This window comes from Mobula hypostoma, chromosome 1 (assembly GCF_963921235.1).
Source record: "Mobula hypostoma chromosome 1, sMobHyp1.1, whole genome shotgun sequence".
Taxonomy (NCBI): domain Eukaryota; kingdom Metazoa; phylum Chordata; class Chondrichthyes; order Myliobatiformes; family Myliobatidae; genus Mobula; species Mobula hypostoma.
In genome coordinates, this window is record NC_086097.1 from 213,314,438 (window position 1) to 213,332,491 (window position 18,054).

At 39.6% G+C, this 18,054-nt stretch overlaps 1 protein-coding gene across 1 annotated transcript in view; it reads left to right on the plus strand.

The window, feature by feature from the left end:
• Positions 1-18,054, plus strand: part of rab2a (RAB2A, member RAS oncogene family) — a 74,018-nt gene that overhangs the window by 33,411 nt on the left and 22,553 nt on the right. The window contains exons 4-6 of the mRNA XM_063064094.1: positions 2,498-2,580; positions 4,437-4,529; positions 9,521-9,632. Of these exons, the coding sequence (XP_062920164.1) occupies positions 2,498-2,580; positions 4,437-4,529; positions 9,521-9,632 (288 nt within the window). The remainder of the gene's footprint in view (positions 1-2,497; positions 2,581-4,436; positions 4,530-9,520; positions 9,633-18,054) is intronic.

The window sequence follows — 18,054 nt, forward strand, 5'->3', positions numbered from 1 at the left end:
CCGATCAACGGAGAAAATTAAAAAAAGGCAATTAAGATGTTGAAGATGAAAGTTGATCCAGATAACTCTGGGCATCCGATGGAGAATCAAAAAAACGAAGGGCTCCATCTAACATGCGAATCCTTAGACGTGCAGGGTACAGCAGCGCTGGTCTTAAATCCATCTTATAGAATTCCGACATCACGGATCTGTAACGGACCCGTTGGTCCCAGATTGGTTTACTGAAATCTTCCACGAATCGGAACTTAAGATCCGAAAAATCAATGAAACCTTTAGATCGAGCGAATCGAAACAGTCTCTCCTTGTCTTGAAAGTAATGAAAACGTAAGATAACATGCCTAGGTCTATCTGACCTAGACGAGTATGATGGGATTCTGTGAACACGATCCAGTAGCGGTGGTTGGTCAGGAAATACAGTAGGGAATGCATCTTTTAAAAGTTGGGAGAAATATTTCATAGGGTTGTTAGCTTCCACGGCTTCCCTGACGCCAATCATTCGTAAATTCTGCCGTCGCATTCTAGATTCCAAGTCAGAGTTTTTAAAAGTCAAAAAGTCAAGTTTCTTCTTCATTACATTAATTGTTTCTTCGATTTTCCCCATCTTAAGCTCACTTTGTTGCGCGGATTTTTGAAGATCAGATATAGCCGACTGATGTTCCGCAATACATGTTTGCATCTTATCAATTAAATCGGCAATTTTCTGGAACTTAGTTGAGATTTCCGTATGAATCAGGTCTTTAACAAAGCCCACAATTTCTGTACGAATCATCTCCCTAACAGAGGTTGAAATTTCCCTCTGAATTATCTCCGATATCGCTTTCAAAGTCACCGGTGATTCAGTCGGAGGGAGATCCGTAGCTTTCGGTTTAACCGGAGGTTTACCATCCTTGCCGTCTTTCCCGTTCTTAGACATAGCCGATCTCAGTATCATCCAATTGTCAGAGAATTCAGTTTAATTCAAAGTATTGTAAAAATTGATGCCTTAATAGTTAATTAAAGTATAGCTGACCATAGAGAGAAAAAACTCAGAGGTAATGGAGCGAGTCAAGAACGCGACTTCACTCCATGAGCGCTACCGGAAGTCTCCCCTCTTTCCTGTAGTTTCAATAGTTTTTCTCCTTAGAGCTGGTATATAGACAAACCTTTCTACTCCACCTAATTAAAATTCAAATAACATTTGTTTTCAAAGAATGTATAAATTGTAGACCTTGAAATGTGTCTGCTTACAGACAGCCAAAAAGCAAGAGACCCGGATAACCCATTTAAAAAAAAAGGCCAAAAACCACTGCGCAGCAAAAGAAAGAGGGAAATAAAACATGCATCATGCAAACAATAGAAGCAAGCCAACAGCATCCCGAGCCAGGCTGAGTCCCGGATCTGCTCTCGGAGTAGTCTGAAAGCCTCAGTCACCAGTTTATCACACTAGTGGGGCAGAAACGCACTGCAGACAGATCAGTTCAGAGCCTCGGTGCCACAAAGAAAGGAATAATCATTCACGGGACAGTGAGTGAAATCAGCCTGATCCTCACCTCCGTACTTGACATTCAGGCTTCCAATCTATCTGGGCTGGCATTTAAATTGTCCAAGCAGCGAGTAGTACCATGTTCTGGGACCCAGATTCCCAGCACCCCAATACATCTGAGCTGCCCAGCCTGAAGCCGTTCTTGATCTCACCAAATCGGCTCGGCACTTGAAATGATCCAATTTTGCACCTGGGTTAAGTGAATGGGCATTTAAACTCTTCTGCATCGACTCCTGTCCAAAACACTCACTCCATCTTCAACAGCCATACGAACTCTGTCTGAAACCGTGGTGGCTTGAATACAATGCCCCATCTCAGCTCATCCCTAAACCGATCTTGCTTCTGCCTGCCTTCTCACTGTCTGTGGTGATGGTTCACCATAGTTTCTTCAGAAAAGATGTTATAAGTAATGTTCTTAGTTGAATCTTTTGCCGTTGCACATCTTAAACTGGAAAAGAGGAGAATCTTGGCCTTGCAACACACACAAAATGCTGGAGGAACTCAGCAGGCCAGGCAGCATCTATGGAAAAGAGTAAACAGTCAGTGTTTCAGGCTGTTGACTGTACTCTTTTCTATAGATGCTGCCTGGTCTGTTGAGTTCCTCCAGCATTTTATATATGTTGCTTGGATTTCCAGCTTCTGCAGATTCTCTCTTGTTTGTGAATCTTGGCCTTTCTTGCTCTGTACTTGACTGCCTGTTTATGTACCTCTCCACCACCTAGTTTTCTCCAGTCTTTTTTTTGGTGAACTTCTGTTAGAAATGGTAGTTTCAGCCAGGAGAGAGAAGATTCAGTTTGGAAATCCATTATCAGTATGGTGTCAAGAAAATGACAATAAGAATAAACATTCTTGAAGTTAAAATTTATAATAAAATTTTACTTTTAAATAGTATGTTTCCCAGGAAAGGCATATTTGTAAACCATATGTTAAACCATTTTTGCTTTAAAAACTTGTTTTCGAAATCTTTTTCTCTAGGCTGGTCAGGAGTCTTTCCGTTCTATCACAAGATCTTACTATAGAGGAGCTGCTGGTGCCTTGCTAGTTTATGACATCACAAGGTAATTTACAGACTTGGTTTTTTTGTTCATGTGTTCTAATAGTATTTTGTCTTTTTCTTTACATTTGAGACACTTGAGAGTTGAAATTGTGTAAATTATTTAAAGAAAATGTGCAGAACAATTTGAATCTGCAGTTAAAAGTAATTTCTTTATTTACATTAACAAAAAGTAGTTTTTAATTGGATAGTCTTGCATTTCCATCTGATTTATTTCTCACTGCATTGAATTTCTTTCACCCATTTAAAAGAAAAATTAAGTTACTTAAATACAGGAGTTGCAGTTAAATTGGAGATGATAGTTTGCTATTTGGAACATTTCTGTTAGGAGATTAGTAGTATCAGCTCATTACTGATATTATTAAAGCCTACCTTTGGCAATCTCCCAGCAGGAATTTATTGAAACCATGAGGAGAATTCTTAATAATATCCTGCACGTTTCTGATTCGTAAAGAGCATAGCCCACAAACTGAGTGGAAAAACTTTGCTGACTGGCTCAACCAAGCCTTTCATAATAGCTGGGACTAATGACCTATTATTGGAAAACACGTGTCTGTATATCTCTCAAATATTCCATCAAAATATTCAAAAAATTAAAGACAAACTCAGAACTTAAAAAATTTATGTTAGTTCAAAATATTTAATGCCTATTTGAGATTTGGAAATATTTTTTGTAAATATTAATGTTATCTCTAAGATCTTTAAATGGTCAATTCTTGCTTGAGGCTCTTATAACCATTCCCCTCTTTAATTGAAGATGGGAATAATCCAAATACCTCTTTGGATATGGTGCAAGTTTCTCCAGTAAGTGATGCTTATGGGTTGCTTGAGTACTAAAAGGACATAATCAGTATAAACACTGAGAAGCTTTTGTGGCAATTAAACAGATATGGCAAATGGTACAGATAATTGTTTCAATTAGAATGACGTAATGTAGCTGAATGATTTTATGAAGATAGACCATACCAGTGAAAGCTTTTTGATAGGATAATGAATGAGAGCGAGAATGAATTGGGTTTATTATCACTGACATGCGATGAAATTTGTTTTGTGGCAGCAATACTTTGCCAGTCTTAAAATTGGCATTAATTTACAATAACAAGTAAATAGTGCAAAGGAAGAATAGTGAGGTAGTGTTCATGGACCTTTCAGAAATCTGTTGGCAGTATGGAAGAAGCTGTTCTGAAACATTGTGTGGGTTCAGAGGTAACTAGAGATAAAAATTAGTTTTTATATTGGAGGGATATGTGACTGCAGATCATGTCTGCACAGAACATGACATGGTTTTGTCTATTATTTGAAGCTAACCTGGTGATCTTTGTGGTTGAAGATGGTAGCATAGAAGTAAAGCTTGATCAAATATATGAAGGCTGACCATTTGCTTGCAGGTGGCACATCATCATGACACTGAACTGGTCTTTAAAACCTGAGCACTGCTGAGATCATTGTTGGCGATCTCTTGATTATTTCAATACACGTAGTTTTAAATTGTAAAGTGCCATCAAAGGGTAGGGTGAAGATTTTAGAGGTGTGGTAGGGTACTGTTGTAGGCTGCAGGAAAAAGCAGTGGATGATTATCATTGCCAAGTTGAATCAATGAAGGATAATGTTTTAAGATTGAAACCTTGCTTGATGCCATTAAACATTAAGCAAATATTCCTGTTTAAATGGAATGTAAGTCAGATTGAAGTAATGTAAAAATTGATTGGAGAAGTGTATTTGTGGTTTGATAGAAGAGATAAATATTGGTATTAAGAAAATGACGGTTATGAAATTAATTTATTGTAAGCTAAATGAATGTTTTTGTTTAATAGTGAGACCTCTTCCATCCTATAACAATTCCCCCCCCCCCCACCACAGAAGGGACACGTTCAATCACTTGACAGCCTGGTTAGAAGATGCTCGCCAGCATTCCAACTCGAATATGGTCATCATGCTTATTGGAAATAAGAGGTAAATTTTTAACACATTGTGCCATTTTTTAAAAAAATGCTTTTTTGTTTAGATCCATAATAAACATTAAGGAACAATACTAAGAATAGTTGCTGTCACAGTTATGTATACCAAACATTGCATTTTTGCACTGCGAAAGTATTCTTTATTAGGAATGATCTAGAAGAAAATTAGAATGCTGAAGGCAGAAATTATATTCATTGAAAGCATGTCCCCACAAAGTATCTTGATTTTTAACCATTAATTTTGATAGTTGATTTGCTCTACTTAATGCTTTGAAGTATATTGTAATTACTACATTAGATGGTGGTGCTAGAAAGTTTGAGAATTCTAAAACTAGGTAAAGAGATCCCAATTAAATTAATAACACAAAATCATACTTCATTTATTTGAGAAAAATGATCCAATATTCCATGTATTGGAAAAAGTTTGTGAACCTTTGATTTCAGTAACTGGTATGACCCTTTGTACAGCAATAACTTCAACCAAACATTTCCGCCAACTTGATCAGTCCTGCACATTGGCTTGGAGGAATTTTAGGCCATTCTTCCTTACAAAGCTGCTTCAACTCTGGGATGTCGGTGGGCTTCTTGCATGAACTGATGCTTCAGGTTCCTCCATAACATTTCTATAGGATTAAAGTCAGGACTTTTACTTGGCCATTCCAAAACACGAATTTTCTTCTTTATAGACCATTCTCTTGTTGATTTACTCTTGTCTTTTGGTTCATTGTCATGTTGCATTATCCAACTTCCATTAAGCTTCAGCTGACGGACTGCTACCTAACATTCTCGTGTAAAATATCTTGATAGAATTTTGAATTCATTGTTCCCTCAACGATTGCAAGCTGTCTAGGCCACTGAGGCAGCAAAGTAGCCCCAAACCATGATGCTGCTTCCACCATGCTTCACAGTTGGGATGAAGTTTTGGTGTTGGTCTGCAGTGCCCTTTTTCCTCCAAGCATGGTGGTGTACATTTCTGTCAAAAGTTCAGCTTTTGTTTCATCTGTCCACAGAACATTGTCCCAGAAGCATTGTAGAACATTCAGGTGGTCTTTTGCAAACTTGAGATGGGCAACAATATTTTTTTTTTATTTTGGAGAGCAGTGATTTCCTCCTGGTGTCTTTCCATGAACACCATTCTTGATTAGTATTTTTCTTAGAGTGGACACCTCCTTCAGCATTGCATTTTGTACTCTTGGTGTGATCTTTGCGGGACACCCACTCCTAGGGAGAGTAGCAACAATACTGACTTTCCTCCATTTGTAGGCAATTTCTCTTAACTGTGGATTGATAACACCCAGGTCTTTAGAAATGCTTTTATAGTCTTTTCCAGCTTCAGGCATCTCTACAATTCCTGTAAGGTCCTCTCAAAGTTGTTTCAATCGAGGCATGGTGCGCATAAACAGATCTTTCTAGAGAAGAGCAGGCTCAGTCAGTAACTTGACGTGTGTGTGTGTGTGTTTTGTTGTTTTTTTTTCTTTCTAGGGCTGGGCACCTCTACAATCCACACCTCCAAATCTCATTTCATTGATTGGAATACCTGACTCCAAATAGCTTTTGTAGAAGGTATTACCAGAGGTTCACATACTTTTTCCAACAAATACATGTAAGATTTTTCCAAATAAATAAATGAAGTATAATGTTTTAGTGCTATTTATTTAATTGGGTTCCCTTTATCTAATTTTAGGACTTGAGTGAAGATCTGATCACTTTTTAGGTCATATGCAGAAATAGAGAAAATTCTACAGAGTTCACAAACTTTCTAGCACCACTATACATAGCTATGGAAGAAACATTGCTTTTGCCTTTTTCCCTATTTCTAACACTTCATTGTTGGAGTTGTCTAGGTAAAGTCATAGAATAGTAATCTGTGGAAGCTTCAATTGTACTAAAGTAACAGGCTGTTGTACAAGTGGCTTGTCAGGTTACATTTATTCGATATCCTGTTACATGCGTCTTGAACACTTGTTCTCTGTAGTGAACGTGCTTGTGTTGGGATATTTGACAATTCCAATAATTTGATCTTTCAACAGTGAAAAATGTGTTGTTGACTGAGTAAAATGATGTATGTGGTATTGCTGCTCCCACCTCCCACTCATACTAGAACAGGTTGATGCTATGGAAACAAATCTATTCACTTTCTCTGGTGCTTCCTACAGATTTTGCAGTGAAGTGTAGCCAGTGAAGGTTAGATGCCTACTCTTTTATTGATGTTGGCCTTATTGTGACCTGTATTGAAAAATATAGCATGCAAAGGTGTAAGAATGGAGGAGGTTGCATGGGGTTTTATCAGGCATGATGAAGATTTTGCACTTGTGATGCAGGATATTTCCTGTCAAAGTGCAGTTTGGAGGGTAGTTAGAAAGTTTGGGGATGAGAGCAAGAGTGGTGAACATACTGACAAAGATGGAAATAGGCAAAAGAAAATCAAAAGCTGTAGATATTGAAAATTTGAAATTAAAATGAAGTGCTCAGCAGATCAGGCAGCATTTGTGGAAAGAGAAGCAGATAAGCCAAAAGAGATGGGGGAGATTTTGAACAATTTCTTTTCTTCGGTATTCACTAAGGAGAAGGATATTGAATTGTGTAAGGTAAAGGAAACAAGAAGGGTAGCTATGGAAAGTATGATGATTAAAGAAGAGGAAGTACTGGTGCTTTTAAGGAATATAGAAGTGGATAAGTCTCTGGGTCTGGACAAGATATTCCCTAGGAACTTGAGGGAAGTTAGTGTGGAAATAGCAGGGGCTCTGACAGAAATATTTCAAATGTCATTAGAAACAGGGATGGTGCCGGAGGATTGGCATATTGCTCATGTGGTTCCATTGTTTAGAAAGGGTTCTAAGAGTAAACCTAGCAATTATCGGCCTGCGTTTGACTTCAGTGGTGGGTAAAATGATAGAAAGTATTCTTAGAGAGGGTATATATAATTATCTGGATAGACGGTTTGATTAGGAACAGTCAACATGGATTTGTGTGTGGAAGGTCATGTTTAACAGTTGAATTTTTTGATGAGGTTACTAAGAAAGTTGACAAGGGTAAAGCGGTGGATGTTGTCTATATGGACTTCAGTAAGGCCTTTGACAAGGTTCCACACGGAAGGCTAGTTAGGAAGGTTCAGTCGTTAGGCATTAATATTGAAGTAGTAAAATGGATTCAGCAGTGGCTAGATGGGAGACGCCAGAGAGTAGTGGTGGATAACTGTTGGTCAGATTGGAGGAAGGTGTGTAGCGGTGTGCCTCAGGGATCTGTACTGGGTCCAATGTTGTTTGTCATGTATATTAATAATCTGGATGATGGGGTGGTAAATTGGATGAGTAAGTATGCAGATGATACTAAGATAGGTGCCGTTATGGAAGTAGGTTTTCAAAGCTTGCAGAGAGATTTAGGCCAGTTAGAAGAGTGGGCTGAAAGATGGCAGATGGAGTTTAATGCTGATAAATGTGAGGTGCTACATTTTGGTAGGACTAATCAAAATAGGACATACATGGTAAATGGTAGGGCATTGCAGAATGCTGTAGAACAGAGCTATCTAGGAATAATGGTGCATAGTTCCCTGAAGGTGGAATCTCCTGTGGATAGGGTGGTGAAGAAAGCTTTTGGTGTGCTGGCCTTTATTAATCAGAGCATTGAGTATAGGAGTTGGGATGTAATGTTGAAATTGTATAAGGCATTGGTTAGGCCAAATTTGGAGTATTGTGTACATTTCTGGTCACCGAATTATAGGACAGATGTCAATAAAATTGAGAGAGTACAGAGGAGGTTTACTAAAATGTTGCCTGGGTTTCATCGCCTAAGTTACAGAGAAAGTTTGAACAAGTTGGGTCTTTATTCTTTGGAGCGTAGAAGGTTGAGGGGGGACTTGATAGAGGTGTTTAAAATTATGAGGGGGATTGATAGAGTTGACGTGGATAGGCTTTTTCCATTGAGAGTGGGGGAGATTCAAACAAGAGGACATGAGTTGAGAGTTAAAGGGCAAAACTTTAGGGGTCACATGAGGGGGAACTTCTTTACTCAGAGAGTGGTGGCTGTGTGGAACGAGCTTCCAGCAGAAGTGGTTGAGGCAGGTTCAATGTTGTCGCTTAAAGTTAAACTGGATAGATATATGGACAGGAAAGGAATGGAGGGTTATGGGCTGAGTGCAGGTTGGTGGGACTAGGTGAGTGTAAGAGTTCGGCACGGACCAGAAGGGCTGAGATGGCCTGTTTCCGTGCTGTAATTGTTATATGGTTATAATGTTTTGGATTCTGGGCACTTCGTCAGAAGGAAAAGAAATGAGTCATGATAGGCAGCAGACAAAGTTTGGGGAGGGGAATGGGTAAAATCAAAGGAATTAATCTTAGTTGTAATGGTTCATTGGGTTGATGCAGTTTTGTGCAAGGTTATTGCATCATGTATTTGCAAGTTTAGGCTATATTGCATTAGCTGATATCACATGAGATGATAGGAAACTAGTGGTGTTACATTAAATAGAGGTTTTAAAAACTAGCAACATACACAAAACAACACACATCAAAGTTGCTGGTGAACGCATCAGGCCAGGCAGCATCTGTAGGAAGAGGTGCAGTCGACGTTTCAGTTCCTTCGTCAGGAAGGGTCTCGGCCTGAAACGTCAACTGCACCTCTTCCTACAGATGCTGCCTGGCCTGCTGTGTTCACCAGCAACTTTGATGTGTGTTGCTTGAATTTCCAGCATCTGCAGAATTCCTGTTGTTAACATACACAAAAGCTGGATTAACTCAGCAGGTCAGGCAGCATCTATGGAAATGAATAAACAATTGATGTTTCAGGCTGAAATCCTTCATATATTGAAAAACTACATGTTATTTTACATTTCTGATCAATATTATCTGCAGATATCTTGTGAAAAGACTCAAAATTACAGAGTCAGCAGTAGATGAGTTATCTTTTTTCCATGCATTAGCTAGCAACTGTGGAGAACTATCTTTAGAAGTATAAAATGATTTCTAAATATTATCAAACATTTTTCAGTGATTTGGAGTCAAGACGGGAAGTAAAGAAGGACGAAGGGGAGGCTTTTGCAAGAGAACATGGCCTTATTTTCATGGAAACCTCTGCAAAGACTGCTTGCAATGTTGAAGAAGTAAGATGGTTTAGTATTTTTAAAGATGTTTATATTTTTAAAAGCAATTTTGTTGTAGAAATATTAAAATGGGTATAAACATGTCTTCTGAACCAGGTCTATGTTGGATCATTTTCCTTAGGGCATTGAAAATAGATGTGTTTTTAATCTTGTTAACTGATTGTCATTGGTTGCAATTTCACAAATGCATTTCAACAATTTCTTTTACCTTCGTTCAGGCTCCTAGTGTAGAAGTAGTAGTTATCTATTAATAATAATGTTCTTTCAATAATTAAAGACACAGTTTTTAAGATTGTAAGGAGCAGCTTATCTTTAACCCTCATTTATGAAGGTCACGTGAAGATCTATCTCATGTTCTCACCCTGTTAATACTGCACTAGCTGATACCAAATTAAATTTCTACTGAATAGCCAATAAATTGTAAAAAGTGAGTGGTATTTATTAATGGCAATTGCCAAGCAAGCCACTATGCTACTTTTGTTGGTAAAGGTGAAAATGTTCTCTAATTCCGTTTTGGAAACTCAATACTGTAGTTGGATATAAGCATAAGAGATTCTGCAGATGCTGAAAATCTAGATTAATGCACACAAAATGCTGGAGGAACTCGGTAGGTCAGGCAGCATCTGTGGAAAGGAGTAAAGAGTCAAAGTTTCAGCAGGGTCTTGCCCAAAATGTTAACTTTTTATTTCTTTCCACAGACGCTGCCTGACCTGAGTTCCTCAAGAATTTTTTTGTGTTACAGTAGTTGAATGTATTCTTTAGCTTTTGCAAATGGTGAAATTCAGCATCGTGAAAAGATCTAGAGTTTCAGAATCGATTTCTAACATATTAGCTGGGTTACCTCAAAACCAACTGTAGGTACCATAAGATTTTCATTTTAAGAATCCTTGTTTTTAACAGCCATCTATACAAGTTTGCAGTATATCACAGCCAGCTGTACCAGCGTGTGCTATTTTAGAGTAATTGCAAACTTCTATCATACTGTGAAGAGATTAAGTAACATGTGGAATGACAGTAATAGGAGTATGCTATTGACAAGCATTACAGTCAGTTAAGGACTCAGACTCACCCAGGTATGCTTCTATTCTGGACATGATCATCAAGGTAACTGTTTTCACTGTCCTTGCTATTCTAAAGCCCTCAATTGATGATTAACTTAACTCCTTTTTCTCCAAATAATTATTTGCCTTTGTACTACTGTGACCAGAATGTACATTAGGACCCAATAAAATATGTGCATGAAAATTGCCTTTTTTAAAAAAGTATTTTGAGTACCTTTCCATAAAATAGCCATAAAAAAACCCTACATATTTTCAGTTGTACATTGACTTTCAATATTTGCATTTTGCCAGTAGAGGTCAGTATTTTGCACAGAAGCGATGTGTTCAGATTATGATTTCAGAAAATAATAGCAAAATAACTAGAGAATAAAAAACTTCATGTTTGAATAATATGATGGGCTGAAAACGACAAATAGCTTATAAATTGCATAACAGCTTTGCAAAAAAGATCTTGAAATCAATTAGCCTTCAGGTTTCTCAAGTGTGAATTAAACTCTGCATGTGGCTAGATGGGTACTTTTAAGATGCATGGATAATTTCAACAGTTGTGAAGTCCTATTAACCTTAATCTCAGGAAGGAAATAGCTGAAACTTTCTGTAGGTAGACAATTAAAGTTTTATCTTTCTAACTTTTTGAAGGAATTGTTTCATTGATGAATAATTGTTCTGTTGGCTATAAGAGATGCAAAGGCCCTGACTAGAGATGACTGCTGCAACCCAGAAAAGAACTGAACAGAGATTCAATTTTTACAGTAAGCAAATGCTGACAGTGCTATTATCCAGTGCCAAACTAGGTTTCAATAAGTGTTGCAGCATCTTTTTAGGAAGACATCTGGAATTCATTTAGAAAAGTGGGAGGGAAGTTTGAGATGTTTGTAGGTACAAACATGGATGAAGATGAGGTTTCTTCATCAAGCACAGATGATGTGATCTCTTCAACCACTGATTCACAAGCCACAGCGATTCGCTCTGGAGAGCGTCATCATACTCCAGGTCAGACGAGAGATAACCCAGGTCAAGTTTCAGACCACAGTACCCAGGTAGATTATTCACATGATGGCGGTGGTGAGGAGGTAGAGAAGAAGAGGAAGGTCAAGTGGCCAGCAATGGCAGATGAGAAGGCTTGGCGTGTATTTGATGAGGATATCAGTATGATGTTGGAGAGCACTCTCAGGGGAACATCAAAGAGAAAGTTGGAAGTGATGGGCGATATGATTTACGATGTTGGAAAGTACAGGTTTGGTTTGGTTGAGTTGAAGAAAACAAAGCCTACACAGCAGCCAAGCAGGTGCCAAAAGGAGATTAGTAGGTTGAGGAGAGAGCTTAGATCGTTGAGACAGAGGTGGAAGGTAGCAAGTGAGGGTGACAAGCCAGGGCTTGCTGATCTCCGAGAGCATTTTCGAATAAAGTTAGCATCACTCCGTCGTGCAGAGTCACAACGTAAAAAGAGAGAGAAGGCAAGAAAGTCGTTCTTTGAGAACCCTCACGAGTTCACAAAGAAACTGTTTGAACAAAGTAAGAGTGGGCAGCTTAACATCTCTCAACAAGAACTTGAGGACCACCTAGCAAGCACTTACTCTAACGAACAGCAGGAGGCTCCTTTGCTTGACATTTTCAGGGCTTGTGAAGCCTACCAAGCCAGGAGTGAAGTTTGATCTGTCAGAACCCAAACTGGCAGAAGTCGAACGGTTCATCGGAAAGGCAAGGTCAGGCTCAGTGCCAGGACCTAATGGAGTGCCGTATAAGGTGTTCAAGAAGTGTGAACAGCTGAGAAAATACTTGTGGAGATTGTTAAAGGTGTTGTGGAGACAAGGTGTTGTTCCTTTGTCATGGAGTGAGGCTGAAGGAGCATACATCCCGAAGGAAGAGAATTCTATTATATTGAATCAGTTCCAACCAATTTCACTCCTGAATGTAGAGGGGAAGGTTATGTTTGGCATTCTGGCAGAAAGAATATCTTCATTTGTGATTGAAAATGGATTAGTAAATACATCTGTGCAGAAGGCAGGAATACCAGGCTTCCCAGGATGCCTTGAACATTCTAGTATGATATGGCATACCATCCAGGAGTCAAAAAGGTTGAGAAGAAATCTGGCTGTAGTTTGGCTTGATCTGGCAAATGCATATGGTTCTGTTCCCCATGTCCTGACTGAGTTTGTGATGGAATTCCTATGGATTCCTGCTAAGGTGAGGAACTTTGTTATGCAGTACTACAACGATTTCCGGATGAAGTTTTCCACTCAGCAGTTTACAACTAGGTGGCAGAGCTTGGATGTTGGAATCCCAATGGGATGTGCAATTTCACCCATCCTTTTTGTGTTAGCCATGGAGGTTATTGTGAGGGCTGCAGAATCAGTGGGACCAGGTGTTGCACTTGATGGCGGAGAGGAGTTACCACCAATACGAGCGTTCATGGATGATCTTACCCTTTTGGGTCCCAGCACGGAGGCAGTGGCAAATGTACTATCTAGACTCGAGGAGCTAATGGGTTGGGGAAGAATGAAGTTCAAAACCAAGAAGTCAAGGAGCCTTGTTCTCAGGAGAGGAAAGCTTGTTGACTTTCATTTCACCCTTTGTGGAGAGGAGATTCCATCCATTCAGGACCAACCAGTTAAGAGCCTCGGGCGATGGTATACAGAGGAGCTGAGAGACACCAAGAGGGTTCAAGAGACAGGAGAACAGATCAGCAGAGGTCTGATGTCTGTTGACAAGTGTGGCTTGCCTGGCAAGTTGAAGTTGTGGTGCTTGCAGTACAGACTGATGCCACGGATAATGTGGCCACTAACTGTCTATGAAGTGGCAATGTCCCACGTTGAGGCAATGGAATGGAAGATCAACAAGTATGTGAAGAAGTGGCTTGGAGTACCGAGCAGCCTCACCAGTGTTGCAATCCACAGTAGCCAGATGAAGCTTACCCTCCCAGTGCAATCCCTTGTTGTGGAGGTCAAGGTAGCCAAGGTAAGATCATTCTTGATGCTTCGAGACTCGAAAGACCCTGTCATCAAGAACACCCAGCCGGATGTGAGATCAGGCAGGAAGTGGTCAGCCCGTGTAGCAGTCGATGAGGCAGAGTCCAGATTGAAGCAGAAGGAGACGGTTGGGGCTATCCAGCTAGGCCGCCAGGGACTTGGATGGACAACCCACAAGTGGTGGTCATCTTCTACAGGTAAGGAGCGCCGTGAGCTTGTAACACAAGAAATACGAGAGGTAGAAGAGGAGAAGAGGTTAACTAAAACAGCTGGCCTGGCCAAACAAGGGGCTTAGACCCGGTGGGAAAGTGTTGAACAACGACACCTATCTTGGAATGTTCTGTGGCAGATGGAACCACTTCGCATTTCTTTTCTATGGAGAGCAGCATACAACCTGCTCCCAACACCTGCCACCCTCAGCACCTGGTATGAAGATAAAACAGGCAGGTGTGCTGCATGTAAACTTTGAGAACGTTGTTATGTCTCCAAGTTGTAACAGAAGCGGTTGAGCAGAGAGTACTGCAGCACAACTTATCTCATGCCCCATGCTGCACAAAATATTGCATATCATTTGTGAAAGAAGGCTCCATGTCAAGGGTTTACAGCATAGACTCACGATCAAGCATACTTTCTTCAGCCAGTGATTGGTGTGTCAAGGCTGATCTGGACGGGAAAGGCAGTTTCCCGGAGCAAATAGCTTTCAGAACATTGCGTCCAGATATAATCGTATGGTCTGACACCAGTAGAGAAGCTGTTATTGGTGAACTCACAGTCCCCTGGGAAGACAACATTGATGAAGCCCATGAGCACAAGTTGACCAAGTATGCAGAGTTAAGATCAGAGTGCAGAGACAGAGGGTGGAAGGTCTCATGCTATCCATTCGAAGTAGGCTGCCGTGGGTTTATTGCGTTCACTCTCCAGAAGTGGCTGCGTGACCTTGGCTTCACTAGAAGAGAGATCAAGTCAACTAGTGGGGCTGTAGCTGAGGCAGCAGAGGAAGGATCAGCATGGGTGTGGACCAAGTACGTCCAGAGGGGCAGATAGTCAGACAGTGTATACATATCTTGCAAATCCCTCAGTAGAGATGAAAGTGACCAACAACTCTGATAGAGGCAGATGCCAAGTTTTTAAGCTCACCAGTGGGAGGTGATGCTTTAGCACTGCTGGCCCACCACCTCTGGCTCACCTGATCATAAGCTGGCCGAAAATTGTGAAGACAGGTGGCAGATCAACTGATGATCCCACTGGTGATAGCACAGGACAGTTAACATCTTAGTCCACATGTATTTTGTAACTGCACCCTAGATTTTTGTATGGTTTCAGATGGTATGGCCTTTACAGAGCCCAGATCTCAAAATCATCGAGACTGCCTGGGATTATCTGGAAAGATAGAAGTTTGCAAGACTGTAAAAGTCTGCAGAAGAACTGTGGCAAGTTCTCCGGGATGCTTGGAACAACCTACTGGCTGATTTTCTCATAAAACTGCATGATAGTGCACGTAAAAGAATTGGTGCAGTTTTAAAGGCAAAGGGTGGTCACATCAAATATTGAATTGATTTGATTTAATTTTTTTTTACTGTTTACTGCTCTTTATAGTAATTTTTTTGATATTGAGCAACTTTTCATTTCATTATTTTTGAAGGCATCTTTGCTTTACAGATTTTTTTACTTGTGCCCAAGACTTTTGCACAGTACTCTATGGGACTGAAATTTTTGAGGACACCCTTGAAGGAAAGATTTGTGTTTGAAAAATGTAGCTATAGATCCATGGCTGAAAGCTTGCACTGCTCTTGTCTTCACATACTTCTAATATGGCAGAAAGGCACACAGTAGTTTTAAAATGGAAGAGTGGTGTTGGTACAGAAGTTAAGTGACAGGGCCATTCTGAGAAACAAGGATGACTATTTTAATGTGGTAAAGGCATGGTGGGATTGGATACAGTGGAATTGGAATAGTCTAATCCTATACACCCTTCAGCAAATCTTTATTTTATTGTTCATTATATGCCCTCAAAACGAATTGTCACATGCCATTTTTCTTTCAAAGCCTGATTTTCTAAATGTCCCGTAACCATCCCCTGAACAGATTCCAACATTTTCCTGACAATTTGTCAGATTAGCTAGCATGTAGTTCTTCCTCAACTAACAATATTACCACATTAAAAGTAGACATTGAATGAAATGGCTGCAGCCAATTAAAAAATTTGAATTCTGTATTATAAAAATGATTTGCTCTTTCTCATAAAGGAGCAAACCTAAAGGTGTAGCAATTACCATGGCATATTGTAGGAATGAAGACTTACTTTTCAGTAGTCACTAGGGGCATAGAGGCAGAATTGTGGAATGCGATCCCCTAACAAAAAACTGATGTGAAAATGAACATTTTTTTTTTGATTAAGGAAACAAGATTTTGAGGGATTAAATCTTAATAAAACAGTTTTTAATCTTGTGCGTTACAATGACCTTTAAAATTTGATAGACTATATAATTTTCATTAATTTAACAAGGTAATAGCAGGTACTTGGGGTGAAGGCTGAAATGTTTGGTTGGAGGTGAGGGCATGAGAGAGCTTCACAACAAGAATGACAATTAACTTTCAAAATACATTTGCTGAGGTCCAGGGGCTCGAGGATACTTGGTAAGAATAGACATGATAGTGTCTATATACGTTAAGAGGGGCAAAGGTCACTGAGTTCTGGATTTGTTGAAATTTAGGAAGCTTAATGAGGACGGGAGCAATTTGAACAAAGATATAAAATGAAAGGGTTAGCATAATTCTCGATGGTAGTTGATTTCAGTCACTTTCCTTTTTTAAAAAAAACACAAAATTCTTTTACAAGCTTTGTATTCCTAGGGCAGAATTGGGTATTGTAAGGTATTAGAGATTCCATGATAAAATAGTAATGGAGCCTAATAAGATATGCAGCAGGCTGCAATTTTTTACTGTTTAAATAGTAATCTGCTCTTTCAATTTTCCTTCCAAAGTGGATGACCTCACATCTACCAATTGTACTCCATCTACCAGATCCTTGCCCACTCATTTAACCTATCTATATCTCTCTGCGGACTCTCTGTATCTTCTGCACAAATTGCTTTTCCACTCAATTTAGTATCATCAGCAAAATTAGATACAGTACACTCAGTTCCGCTCACCACTGATTGCCAACCAGAGTAACACCCATGTACCCCAACTCTGCGTTAACCAATCCTCTATCCGTGTTAATACATCACCCCCAACTCTATGCATCCTTATCTTATGGCTAAGTCTTTTATGTGGCACCTTATCGAATGCCTTCTGGAAATCCAAGGAAATAACTTCTGTCTGTTCTCCTCTATCCACTGCACTCGTTATATCCTCTAAGAATTCCAGTAAGTTTGTCAAACAGGACCTGCCTTTGTTGAATCCATGCTGTGTCTGCCTGATGGATTCATTTCTTTCCAGGTGCCTCGCTATTTCTTCTTTAATGATAGCTTTAAGCTTTTTCCAAGCTATAGATGTTAAACTAACTGACCTATAGTTACCTTTCTTTTGCCTACATCTTTTTTTGAACAGTGACCTGATATTCGCCGTCTTTCAATCTGCCGGGACCTGCCCAGAGTCCAGAGAATTTTGGTAAATCATCACCAAAGTCTCTACTATAACTTCTGCCATTTCTTTCAGTAGCCTGGGATGCATTCCTTCAGGACCAAGAGACTTATCTACCTTCAGGCCCACAAGTTTGCTCAGCACTACCTCTTTAGTGATAGCTATTGTATTGAGGTCCTCACTTCCCATCGCATCCATAATATCTCTTTGGGCTGTTAGATGTGTTCTCCATTGTGAAGACAGGCACAAGATATCAATCAAAGCCTTGGCCATTTCCTCATTTCCCAATATCAATTCCCCTTATCCTCCAAGGGACTTGCATTCACTTTAGCCACCCTTTTCTGCCTTATATAATTATAAAAACTTTTACTCAGTTTTATATTTTGTGCTGGTTTATTTTCATAATCTAGCTTCCCTTTTGTTATTGCATGCTAGGTGGTACTTTGTAGCTTTTTAAAGTTTTCCCAATCTTCCAGTTTCCCACTACTCTTGGCGACTTTGTATGCATGAGCTTTTAGTTTGATGCCTTCTTTTATTTCCTTAGTTATCGAAGGCTGGCCCTCCCCACCCTTATTGTCCTTGCTTTTAACTGGAAAATACTTCTGTTGAGCACCCTGAAAAATCTCCTTGAAAGTCTTCTACTGTTCCTCAACTGTCACACCGTATACCGTGTTCCAAGTCTACACTAGCCAAATCTCCCCTTATTCCATTGTAGTCTCCATTATTTAAACAAGTTATACTGGTTTTAGAGCTATTGCACCCTCCATTTGTATGAGAAATCCAGTCATATTGTGATCACTCTTTCCA